The following is a 13,236-nucleotide window of genomic DNA, read 5'->3' on the forward strand; positions in this document are numbered from 1 at the left end:
GCGTGGTACGACTCGGCTCGGCACGGCTCAGTACGGTACGGCTCGGCTTGCGTTTCCACTGCAGTTCAGTACTGCTTTAGAGTGGGCGGGATTATTCATGTGTCGTTTATAGTTGCGCTGCCTCTACTGCCGCGACTATGTGACTATTAAACTATGACACTTTAATACAAACTGTAACATTTGTATTCACAAATATGTCTCTATTTGAACAAAATGCTGCACATTAATGTAATTCTTAACTCTGCAGACACCGGTTGAAAAGCATTTGTTTCAGTGTAGTGACGCAATTTTGCAAATTTTTCAAACTGTGTACACCTTAATGAATAGCACTGGGCCTTGTTCGTTGGTAGTTGTGTGTGGGGGGGATGTGAAATGCTGTAAACTGCAAAAATGAAGTCTTAAAATCCAAATGAACCGAACAAGATTGACTCGAACTAGACGTCAATTAATGCACGCGTGTCACCTGATCCACATATGCACAATGAACCGAACAAGATTGACTCGAACTAGACGTCAATTAATGCACGCGTGTCACCTGATCCACATAAGCATGGATTCCTTTTTGCATGAGCAATTTATGATATATTAATGAAGAACAGAAAATTTTTATTCGCAAACATGTCTGTATTTGTACAAATCGCTGCACAATCATTTAATCCCGAATTTCACGGAATCAAATTGAAAGGCATTTGTTTGTGGTTAGTAAGATACATGTATAAAATGTATGCAGTACATGGATAATTGTTCGTGCATCTATTAATCATTTTGAGTCTAATTTCATCCCATAGATTTCGCTCCCTTGCTGAAGTGGCAAAGGGATCTCATTATAATATTACCGCCCCTTAATCTGTAAATGTAAAACACCCACAGCGCCGTCATTGTGTTTTTTTTTCACAAGCGACAACGGTGTACCAATGCCATGGTGAAAGTTTGAGCAAAATATGCTAACTGTTCTGCCTTTGGCTGCACAGACGAGCACAGAACACTATTTAGAGTCCCAGCCTCAGAGGAGACAAGAGAGCAGTGGATTTATTAATTTATTTACTGTATATTGCTGCTGCCACACAGATCTAAAATAAACATGCAATTTATTTCCCAGCTGTTTACCTTCACAGACATAACTGACTGTTTTTGTAACTCGTGTGTTTTTAATAAAGATGTGTGTGAATGAGAACTTAGTTTAGTACTCACATGCTGTGTGGTGGCCGCTTTCTGCCCATGTGCTTCGGATATGTGTGCTCAGAAAAGGTATATCAGACGTTTAAACTCATATGGTTTAAAACGCATGATTTCAGCGCGATAAACATGATAATCAGAACCAAAACAGATTTTTTAGCAGGTTCCAGCTGTAAAGGTGCAGCTCTATTCTGGAAAAGGGGGCGGGGAGCGGCAGATCATTTGCATTTAAAGAGAAAGGCCCGAAAAACAGCGCGTTTCTGCTTCCACTCAAAATAGGCATTTTCAAAATAATATAATAAATTATCTGTGGAGACGTTTGAGCTGAAACTTCACAGACACATTCTGGGGACACCAGAGACTTATATTATATATTGTAAAAAGGGGCATAATATGTCTCATTTAAATTAAAGGGATATTACTCTTAATTACCATGAAATTTTCAGCTGTAGAAATGTTTTTGCAAACTCATATTAGAAAAGCTCATATTATGGAAATTTTGGAGTTTTTGTGGAACATTAATTACCCTACAACCCAAAGCAGAGAAATAGGATGTCATTCATGTCAGTTCCTTCACTGGACCGCTTGAAAAAAAGAGTTTCTTTGTTAAATTAATTAAACAAATGATTCCATATGTACTTTCATTTTTTTAAACACTGCTGCTCTGTATTTCAGTATGTCAAATTTATAGCAATATTAGGTTGTGCAGCATTGTTCATGTCCAGGAGATGTCCTCAGATTAAAAAAAAAAAAGTTTGTTCCAATACACTCACATTTTCCCCAATTTCCCTATTGCCTTTGACAGGTGACCAGTCACATGACAAATGTTCCTGTAGCAAAAATGGCAGCCTCCAGGTTGCATCCTTACAGTGGATCATGCACTAGCTAGCAACTGCCATTGAGATGAATGGGAACGCTAACAGCTTTACTTCAGGTATTTTAGACTTATTTGATAATATACCATCAGCCATCAAAATATATCAGTTAACAGCCTATATTTTCAGTAATTCACCCAAAAAATCTCATAGTTTAAACACACTTATTGTTGTTGCTGTAAAACAACTAATACGTTCTGAATGTTTTAGTGTGTCAGAATGTTACAAAAAATGTGGTTTGTTAAAAAATTATTAGCCCCAATGTAAATGACTATTATTTGTGATATTATATTTCAAAATACCTTGCTTTGTGAAGCCAAAGTGTTATTTTTATTTAGGGACTGTCATCAAAGCATTATGTTGTTTATTAGAATTAGAAATGGCACTTTTGTAGCAATTCACATTATCTGAATCTGGTTTGGAGAACTCAAAATCAATCCACCTAAGCTTTGCTGCTAATCTGTTTAGTTGGAGGCTTACAGTGCCCAAGCAATGAGCTTCAGCAAGCTAATTAGCTGTCATGGCATTAGCTCATTGTGCGGAAGTCAAGTAAACAAATCCCAGCCACTTTTCCAGATTTATCTATGCTTCATCTTCTTAGGAGCATTAGCACATAGCATGATATCATGTACTAATACGGTTTAATTTCTTATTGATAAGATTAAATGTTTGATAGACTAGAATTCATATGGATTTGTAGTAATATGTTTTTATTGGAGAGGAACCAGATGGTCCTTCACAGCTCTTCAAACGGCTAACATTAAATGCTGTAATAAGCTTGTGTATCTTGTAAGTAGAGGTTAAAAGCATTTGCAAGCAAAACATTTGTACCTATCATTTCAGTCGAATCAAATGTCTGCTTTTTGTATCCTGTCTTAATGTTCGTCCAACAGCTGACGTATTTCATATTTCATATTTAAAACATTAAAATAAAATATTAAATTGATCACTCCTGTAAAGTAAACTGGAGTAATTGTACTCCTAAATATAGGAATGAAGTTGTGCCTTAAAAAATACAATCACCTAGTTTATTTTAAAATGTGTGTACAATAATTTTGTCCTGCCTGAAGACAGAATAATGAGCAGTAGCTATGAAACTTTGCTTTTATTGACTTTTTGTGTGAAATACACCATCCTGACCCTCTTATGCGCACTGAGAGTTAACTCTAGTGGACAAAACATGCAATTTAAAAGAGGAAACCATTAAAAGATTTTTGATGTCTGTTCATGTTTGCTTGATTCCAAATTTTACTTAGAAAGCATGTTTTTATTTCATTATTGCTTTGAGAAGTTCACATTTCTCTTCACATTTCATTGTAATCGTTAAGCTTACTGTATAATTTGTGCAGTGACATGGAATTATGTATTATAAAGACTCATAATACACAATTGATGTTCTAAAAGCTGCCTTTGTTGTTCTGTAACTTGCACATCTGTGTAAAGTCAGAGTGTAGGATGGAACAGGCTTTGTTGACAGAAAGCAATTACCCTGTAAATGACATCATGTTGCAATTGTTGTGTCCTATAAATTGTAGTCTAGACAAAGGAGAAAGGGGACTTTTAAATGACAAAGATTCACCACAGGTTTCCATGTGCATGCTATCTAAAATGTTAAGTTTGTTTTGTTGTCTGCTCTTCAAGATCGCTGCCTGTAATATTACTCTCGGCCATCAAGTGCATCCTGGAGCCTAAACAACAAAAAGAAAGTAGACTCAGTAAATATATATGAAACACTGTAAAATACAACAATTAAAGTTATATTTGATCTCTTACTTGAAGTCTCCCCCATCTAGAAGTTTCTTGTAAGTGTTGATCTCCACTTCTAGTTTCATCTTCATATTAAGCAGGGCTTCATATTCCTGACCCTGCTCTGTGATCTTTGACCTCAGCTGTGCCAGCTCAGCTTCAAACTGCAGTATGATGGTGTTGTATTTCTCCACCTCTGCGTTTGAACGTAGCTCTGTGTTCCGCAGTGTGTCCTCAAGCGATGCTTTCTATAAAGACAGTATCATCATAAACTTCGAATTTTATTAAAAATGCAACAGTCTAACACTTTCATAATATGGTGTGCATGTGTACGTTACCAGGCTTTGTTGGGATGCAAGCTCTATTTCTAGCGTTTGAATCTGCCGCCGTAGGTCATTCATCTCCATCTGTGCACCTTGTAATGCTTCTGTGTTCTGAGCCACCTGCACCTGAACTTCTGACATCTGAGGAAAAAGAGTTGGTTAGATTTGCTTGGAGGAGTTCAATAAAAGCTAAATTATTGTTATGTGGTGGTCAACAGTTCTGTACCTGGGATTCGTGCCACATTTTGAGGTCCTCTGCGTTTTTAAGTGCCAGTTTTTCATAGTTAGCCCTCATGTCTTCCATTACTTGAGACAGATCCTGCCCCTTCGGTGCATCAACGTCCACCTGAACACCTGATTGGGCAATCTGGTTTCGCAGCTCCCCAACTTCCTGTCAAAGTTGAACAGAAAGAAAATCTGAGACATTTAGAGTATGAAATTATACCTTTCAGTAATATGGTGACTTTTCCTGCATTTTGAAGATGTCAGCATGTTGTGGAAGTAAAAACTCACTGTGATTAATTTAAAGGCCCTATCAAAATTGATATTTTAGTTTATGTCTGCTATAAATCCATCTATATGCTAGCATACACTGACAGTTTTTTCCAAATTTCTACTTCAATAAGATAATACATCAACACAAGAAACAAAACTGTGCTCATTAAACGATATCATGGAGTCCGTTAGCTTATTCAGAGATGTGAGAATCTCATTCTGTGTGTGAATCTCATGCAACTAGTGTTAAGTGGCTCTTATGCAATGGTTGTTTACATTTTCATGGTTTCTCTTGAGGAAAACAAGCTCTTCTTTCAAGGACTCAATTTCACCCTCCACATTCAGGCGACCAACGTTGGTGTCATCAATGACCTTCTTCAGAGCTGCAATGTCTCCTTCCACGGACTGCCTCATGGCCATCTCATTCTCAAACCTATAATAACACACACAAAACAATCTTTCAAGTAATGCACTAAAATGTTTCTGTGTGCATGTCAACAGTCCTCCATCAAGCATCTGTCAGACTGAAGATTTATGTCTATTTTGTGATTCTAAAAATGGGCACATTTTCAGAAGCATGTTCTTCGATACCAAGTTACAAGATGTATTTTTTAAGTTATGTGGTGCAATAATGAAAACTGACTTGACTCTGAAGTCATCTGCAGCCAGACGGGCGTTGTCAATCTGCAGAACAAGACGAGCATTGTCCAAAGTGGCATCAAACACCTACAGACAAAACAAAGCACATATTTCACCAAACAAAACCTGTTTTTGACATCCATTCAGCTTTTTTTTCCCTTTAGTAACTCTACAAAAGATACGATTTGTCAGATGGTTTTAATTACAGCATTCTTGGAATGAGGTTCAGACGTATGTTCTTATCTAATCAACTAATTACCTAGAATCAGATTTTGAATTATACTTTGTATTAACTTATGAAACTTTGGAGTATGAAATGGTCTGACTGAGCAAGACTATAAAATATGAGACAAAAGAGATGTTTTTTGATTTTGACAGGCTATTTTTGGATTATTGCTATATTTGATGTACTGTATGAGAGAGAATATGTGTATACCTGTAAATATACTGTATTATCTAAGTGTGTAGTGCAGAACATTTGAATGGAAGCAATGATCAAATAATACTCATACTAAATTTGTCTGTGTAATCTAAGATTATCATGTGCTTCTGCTTATCAGACCTGGCTGTCTGAAATTGTCCTAAATAAAAAAATATGTTAGCATTCTTTTTTAGTTTAGAACCTTTTTTATTAGCTTAGTTTTGTACTTTGCAGTTTTACAACTGGGATTAAAGCAACGATTAGACATTTTGGAACAATAAATGTTATGTAACGACTCAACCACATCTGCTATAAATGATGGAGTTCTTCTTTTGCATTCTTGTTGTGTGCGAGAGAGTGCCATTGTGGCTGTGTGGGTGCATTTGCACGTGTGTGCGATTGCTTATCCCACATCTGTTTTGCATTATGATTCTAGTCAGAGACTCTGTAGGAAGTTTGTAGGGCTGTAGTCGGTCAAACATTCTTCTAATGCTTTAGAACTGATTGTGAATGTTCTGTTTGTGTTGACCGTTGTCATGGTTGCACAGATTTTAAAACCAAATGTGGAGGGTTTTGAGGAATTCCCTCAGTCATAATCAGAATACATATAGAGAAAAGCAGAAGCACAAAAGAAAGAGGAGAGAGAGCGAACAGGGCGTGTGCCACACCCTCCATTGAGATGTGCGGAAATCTGATCATGCATTTTTATTGCATTGAACGGTTCTCATGAACACTACAAAAACTTTTTTTTTATATGCTTAAGACATTCTTAAGACCTAAAAAGGCTCAGGTTTGGGTGACAAAGAAGCAAAAAAAAGTTTTAGTAAAGTTTAAGTAAACATAGTTTTCATGAGTTTAACATCCAGAACACAAACTGGAAAAAAAGGGTTAACCTAAAAAAAATTATTTATGTTGTAAATGGATTTTATTCAAGTGTATGTAATATAATATAATATAATATAATATAATTCATAATTTCTGTTGAAATTAATACATAAAATTACTCTTTTCTATTTGTGTGAAACTTTAATTCTAGGTTTTGCTTCTTCATTTCAGTTTGATTACTGTAATTCAAAACATCTGGTATCTCCTCCTCCTAACATAAATAACTGGCTGCTCTCGCAATCACTCAAATGCTTCCTTTTGCATATTGAACCCCCACCAAAAGGAAAACACACACTTAGACAAAGCATTTAAATCCAACAATGTCTCTCACCTTCCTCCTCAGGTCATCCAGGATTGCGTTGTACTTGCTGTAGTCGCGTGTTTCTGGTCCACCTTTCTCTAGGGCCTCTCTGATCTGCATCTCCAGTTTGCTGTTCTCCTGCTCCAGCCGGTGCACCGTTTCCAGGTAAGTGGCCAAACGGTCGTTCAAATTCTGCATCTGTCCTTTCTCGTTGCCCAGGATGGACCCTGTAGAGGCAACGCTTGCCAGGGACCCCGCTGCACCAACACCCATGCCGGCTGAGCTCACCTTGAAGGCTGTGGAGGAAGAAATGCCCCCACTTCTAGGAGCAGAACGGAGAGACATGGAAGAGACAGATGAGATCCTGGTGCCATGTCCACCTGCCCCGCCATACGTGCTAGCAGCACGGTGCACCGGCACAGAGCGGGTAAAGGAGATGTGAGAGGCCTGAGGTGCGTAGAAGCTCATGGTGGTGGAGGAAGGAAGTACTGACTGCACGAGAGAATGAGTGTATGCTGAGGGACGTCAGCTGTTGAGAGCTACGGGAAGAGAACTGTGCAGCTTTTATACCCCCACCAAACTCTTTCCGTTCCTCCTTTTCTCTCTCTGACTCACAGACACCCATGCACACTGACCAGCTAAGACCCTGCCCACATTGTCCATTTTTTCTATAACTTTTTTTCAGTGATCTCTAACGTCCTTCCCACATCCTTTCTCCCCGCTTTTCTGCCTGAAAATCACCCCTCTGCGTCCCTCCATCTGAACCCAATCCTTGAGCTCATCTGGCCACATATACATATTGCAACGAGATACAGCCCTGAGCTCAGGCTCATTATGTGCTTTCAGTCCCACAGTGCTTTAGTGAAAGCTTAAATAACAATTCTAACTAAGAAGAACAGAGGCTGAGAAAGAAAACAATGGTTTATGATTTTGATCAAGCACCTTTGGGACAGGCTACACCTATGTATGCATTTTACCAAGAACACGTGAACTAGATTTAAACTTTTTTTTTTTTTTTTTTTACTTTAGATCCTTAATGATAGTTCAAGTACCACACTTTACTATTTATTTTTTATTTTTTTTTAAATATCTTTATGTTCCACAAAAGAAAGAAACTTTGGAGCATGATAATTTACATTTTTGGCTGAACTATTCCTTTAAGGCATCTAAACCTTTATTCACTGGGATGTTTTTGCAAACTGCAGTACTACAAATAGTCTCACTTGTTTTTGGCCTTTTAAGGTCTTGCTCAGAATTATATAACTGTCCAAATATGTGAAAAAAAACATTGATAAAGACTCAACACTCAGAATAAATTGGGAGTTGTATAAATAAACAAGGTGATAAATGCAAAAGCTCAAGGTAATGTCTTAGTGTTTGGAGTTCAGTAAATGAGGAACATTGTGAACCTCTGCCTCTACCAGGTTTAAACTGTAGATATAAATTTTGGTAACAATTTTGCTGTCTAAGATCAAATTATCTTGATGGTTTATCTTGTTGTAGCACAAAACTTGGAAAAACCTATGTAAATCCATAGTCTTGGCTGAGATGAGAATTGTACAGTCCAACAAAGTATTGTTGATTTTGTGCAAGCTTTCACTGATCATATTGAACAGTCTGGCTTTATAAAAGACTATAAAAAACTTTATAGTGTGAACCCAGCTTTAATGTCACAGGTTTTGATATCTGAGAATGGCAAAAAACAAAACAAAAACGATAATATATAGCTTATTGTTGCAATAAAGATGTTGCTTTGAAATACCTGCATGTGATCCAAAGAACACCCAGAGGCCTAACACAACCAGGAGGTAAAAGAAACCTGAAGAGTTTGCACATAGGGTTTTTGAAAGCTGATCTTTTCTTTCTTTCTTTCTTTTTCTTTTTCTTTTTTTTCTTTTTTCTTTCTTTCTTTATTTTCTGAACATGCTTATCCAAACTTGATTTCAGTGTTCTCAGCAGTTTTTTTAAAGTTGTATCCATTAAAAAAAAAAAAAAAAAAAGTTAGTGTTTGTAACTTGCTACAAACTTTCAACGTGCATCAAGGAACAATTCACATTTCACTTTTTTTAAAATAAATGCTTGTATACACAGTTTAAAATACCTGTGATGTAACAGGCAGCAGGTTGCCTATTTAGAGACTGAATTAATTTCTCGTGGAACATTTCTCTGACTTGGAAGAGAATCTTTGCTAACTCTTGTCGGTGGTTATAGTGCTTTCTCTGTGTCAAGAGTACAATCTGCAGTGTCTTTGTTTGAATGGGGTGTCCATAGATTCCAGAGAGCTCTGGTTACTGGATGAGTTATCTGTCCCATGATTTCCGGGAGCTCTGAATTCAAATCACAGACTGTCCTGCAGGAAAAATGTTCATGGTTTGATCAAGCCCCTCTTTTTTCTTCTCTCTTCATGCTTTAAGTCTCCTGCATAGCTCTCCAGCTAGAGCTTTTGCTCTAGAAGCAGTAAAGTACATCTACACTGTCAGAAATAGGGGTACAGTAGGAGTCCATTTCTGTCCCCCAAGGTACAATCTACACTAATGTACCCCATAGGGCTTATTATTGAACCTCAAGGTACATGTATGTACCTTTTTGAGGGTCAAAAAGGTACATATGTGTTCCCAAGCATTAAAAGGTACATATATGTACCGTTTCTTTTAAAGGTTAAGGTACAATATCAAGAGACAGCCTCTGCTAAGCCAATTTTTTTGTAAAAGTTGTTGTTTAAAGATTTGAATGATACCTTAATTATTTATGGTAGATAAATAACTTAGGCTACCACTATATTTGAGTAGCCTTGAAATAAAAGAAATAAAAGTTTTGTAAGTCAATTTTCTGATATTAACACATGGCTACCATGTGTGTGTGTTTCGTTGTACTAGTCTGTTTCTAAGCAATATTTTTATTTCCTTTCTTGTGGTTAGTCAAAACTGTGCTGTGCACATCAACAACAGTCATAGTGAGATGCATCACTTAAATTAGGAGGATAGAAAGCTGATCACAAGAAATCCTGTTTACAGTCTCTTCTCACTTCATTATTGAATTATTTCCGGTCAGTAGCCTAGTGGATGACACATGTCTGGATAAAGATCTGCCGTGTATTGGATAAGGTCTGCAGAGCACAGACAAGCCAACACATTAATGGTTTACAAATGAAGAGTACAATGAAAAGTTGGCAGAGAGTGAGCAGACAGAGAGGAAAAGAGTGCCAAAAGAGCAGGAAAACGAAGGGACAGTGAGTCACTCTCCAGAATGAAGGAATTTGCACCACCCTGCCCCCTTTACCAGATGTGACCTCCCCCACTCCTAAACTCCTTCTATTTCTTTCTCTCTCATGCACAAACATGCATGATGTATTGCTTTATTTCTCAGTTACACGAATGCAGTGTTTTAAACTAGTAGGCTTGTTACTTAAATAATAGACTCAAATTTACCATCATTATATTTATGAAAATCTGACAGCATTTTTTAACAGACTCAAAAAGGGTGGATTTTTATTCGAGTTGCACCCATTTCCAGAAGAATCTAGATGAAATTGGCACGAAAGGCTGTAGAGAGAGCGAAATAAATGTCCTTGGCAACCACATTCAGCTCAACTTTTTATTACTCTTTTGTGTTTGTCTTTTTTTAATCATTTCCCTACATTCGCCTTCTGTGCTACCCTCTCATTATCTGCAACTCAAATACTCTCAGGAAAATGAGAATAAAATAGAATAATGGAAAGCACAAGGAAAGGAAAAGCTGAATCTTTCAGTAAAGGGAAACTGGGATCGGATTTCTCTTTTCTCACTCCAGCATTGTTTGTATGCTAGCATGTGTTTTAGCTGTATGTACTCTGTTTTAAGGGATAACGGTTTTTGTGCTTTTTGATATTTTTTATTCAGCAGGGATGCATTAAATTGCTCAAATGTATAATATAAAAATGCTATTCTCTCACATTTTTTTTCATCAAAGAATTCTGGGGGGAAAAAGTTTCCACAAAAATATTAAGCTGCACAGTTGTCTCCAACATTTATATAATAATAAGAGATGTTTTTGAACACCAAATCAGCATATTACCGTCATTTCTGAAGGATCATATGATACTGAAGACTGGAATAATGGCTATTGTAATATATTTTAAAATACTGTAATATTTTAAGTTGAATAAATATTTCAAAATGGTACTGTTTTTACTATGAATAGTGTAATTACATCTCTATAAGGAAATAAGCGGTAGTATGACTAATTACAAATGTGTACTAAAAACATCATACATAAACAATTAAAATTGAATCTTTTATTTCAACATAAATAGTTGTTGATATACTGTAAAGACATTTATGTGTATTTATAATATGTCACTGAGATTTTGTTTTGTGTGGCTGTAGACTAAGGTAAAGATAGAAGGATGTGATTGGTTGGGGTGAGGTAAGCTCGCTGTTATGATGGATTAGTGCGATAGACACACCCTGTGACATGCCACATAGATTTTCTCAGCAGATTTAGAAACAATTTTCATGATTCATTTGGTAAGAAAAGGTAAAAGTGGGTGAAGCTTCAGGAAAATGATGTCCTGACAACAATGATTGGGACCACAAGAGTATACACAGTCCCACTCCCTTCACTATAGCAGCTACAGATTCATGAAATACTTGCGCTGTTTGTGAAGTGTTTTTTTAGTTACTTTGAATTCGTCGATGGAGAAAGATACTTTTGCCCATAGAATAGTGTAATATCTACCTACAAGAGTTATTTAGACCTTGCTAACCAGCCAAACCTTGATTTCTTGATCTAAACCAGAAGCCCTTCAACTCTCATTCTGCTGTCAGTGTTCTGTAGACATGGTGCAATTCCAAACTCAGCCACTAGGGAGTGTTAAAAACCGCCAAAACTGGAAACACAAAACAGTCTTGACATAATGTAATTAGTTTACCGCTAGCACATGTTTTTACTCAGCTTTTTTCCCATTTCAGCTCTCGCACGGTTTTCAAAACCTTTGTAAAGCATTTGTGTTCGTCTTCAGCGCTCACTGTCTATTCACTCTACACTACATTTCTCTCTGTTAATGCTGGCTGAAATTCAACATTTGCAGTCATCCAACTTTATGTTTTTTTTTTTATTCCAGATTGTTTGAAATTTCTCAATTTCTCTTTATTACTGTAATTCAGTTTTGCAACCGTTCCCACTGTGGCGTAGTGATACATGGATGTGGTAGGTTGAATTATTCGTCTTTGTCTTTTAAGCCTATTAAAATATAACAACACCTCATTGTCTGTTTCTAGTTCCACTTACCTGAGTACTGTTTATGTAAACAACTCCCTCCTTCATTTCAGCACCTTGTACTTACAAAGAAGACTTTCTCATTCTGTGAAACATTTATCCAAAAGCAAACAGATGTTATGCCTGCTTTCACATAGCTGTCACTCACGAGCCAATTGTTTTTCATTAGTGCTGTTATATTTACCCCCTGGTGCCCCAAAAGGGAAACCAGGGCTGCGTTCAGCCCTGACAAAAACGGTGCAAAACGTTTTTTAAACGGAAACGGTGGTGCGTTGAACACTCTGTTCTGATGATGCAAGAGTTGCAACTATGGCAGCTGAGAAGGCCATTCTTTGTGTTCTTTTTGAAGAATTTTCGGAGCCTGATGAAATCGGTATAAATACGTGTTTAATACTGCAAAATTACGCTCGATGGTACAGTCACTGCCCTTGCTATCCAGAATAAAAGAGAACATCCCAATCAAATGAAGGGATTTGTGGAAACTGTGGTTCCTAATTATTGTGATCCAATATTTTGCCTCGCATTTCAGGATGAAAAGACAAACATTTCAGGTGAAGGATAATCCACTTCTTACCTCCAAGACTGTGTTATGATCTATATGACCTTATTATTTTTATTGTGAGTATTAGGCTTATCATTATTGCTGATCACTGTTGTTGTGCTATGATATTGTAATATTTACCATTATATAATCAGAGGAGTATAGAAAAGTTTATGAAAGTGTCACTCCACAATACAATAGCAAAATATGTAAATATGTATAGTATTTTTATGTTACATTAATCAGTATTTAGCACACCTTCCTAAGGAAAGGATATGGACCAGAAGACATTGCAATTACTAAATGATATTTAGACAGACTTAAAGAAGTTCCAGATCTATACTTGTGCCCTTATTATTTCAGTTATTTTGCCTTTAATGTAAATAAACATGTGCAAACAATATACTTGCTCTTGAATACTTTAATTTATTTTGATGTTAATTACATTGTGCCAGCTGTCTCTTTAATACCGCGTGGTTTACATGTTGCCGCTGATTAGGCTGACATGTTTGACACACCCACCAAACAAGAGAAAACACATCTCAAACCCCGTTGCACACCGTTTCCAGGAAACATGT

General features: G+C 36.8%; 1 protein-coding gene across 1 annotated transcript; it reads right to left on the reverse strand.

Annotated features, from left to right (window-relative positions):
- Positions 1 to 3,278: 3,278 nt before the first annotated feature.
- LOC107673602 (keratin, type I cytoskeletal 18-like) lies at positions 3,279 to 7,646 on the reverse strand. The gene is made up of 7 exons (XM_016467247.1): positions 6,892 to 7,646; positions 5,259 to 5,341; positions 4,892 to 5,048; positions 4,347 to 4,511; positions 4,136 to 4,261; positions 3,825 to 4,045; positions 3,279 to 3,739 (listed from the first exon to the last, which is right to left on the reverse strand). Exons 1-7 carry the CDS (start codon positions 7,327 to 7,329, stop codon positions 3,709 to 3,711), a joined length of 1,221 nt encoding a protein of 406 aa, XP_016322733.1. The 5' UTR covers positions 7,330 to 7,646; the 3' UTR covers positions 3,279 to 3,708.
- Between the last annotated feature and the right edge of the window lie 5,590 nt (positions 7,647 to 13,236).

Source organism: Sinocyclocheilus anshuiensis, unplaced genomic scaffold, assembly GCF_001515605.1.
Source record: "Sinocyclocheilus anshuiensis isolate Anshui unplaced genomic scaffold, SAMN03320099.WGS_v1.1 scaffold44, whole genome shotgun sequence".
NCBI classification, from domain to species: domain Eukaryota; kingdom Metazoa; phylum Chordata; class Actinopteri; order Cypriniformes; family Cyprinidae; genus Sinocyclocheilus; species Sinocyclocheilus anshuiensis.

Coding starts and splice junctions, on each gene's coding strand:
- LOC107673602 (XM_016467247.1), bottom strand. CDS start 7,329: ATGAGCTTCTACGCACCTCAGGCCTCTCACATCTCCTTTACCCGCTCT. Junction 4,262..4,346: donor AAATGTGGCACGAATCCCAG/GTACAGAACTGT, acceptor CTTTTTCCTCAG/ATGTCAGAAGTTCAGGTGCA. Junction 3,740..3,824: donor CTAGATGGGGGAGACTTCAA/GTAAGAGATCAA, acceptor TTTGTTGTTTAG/GCTCCAGGATGCACTTGATG.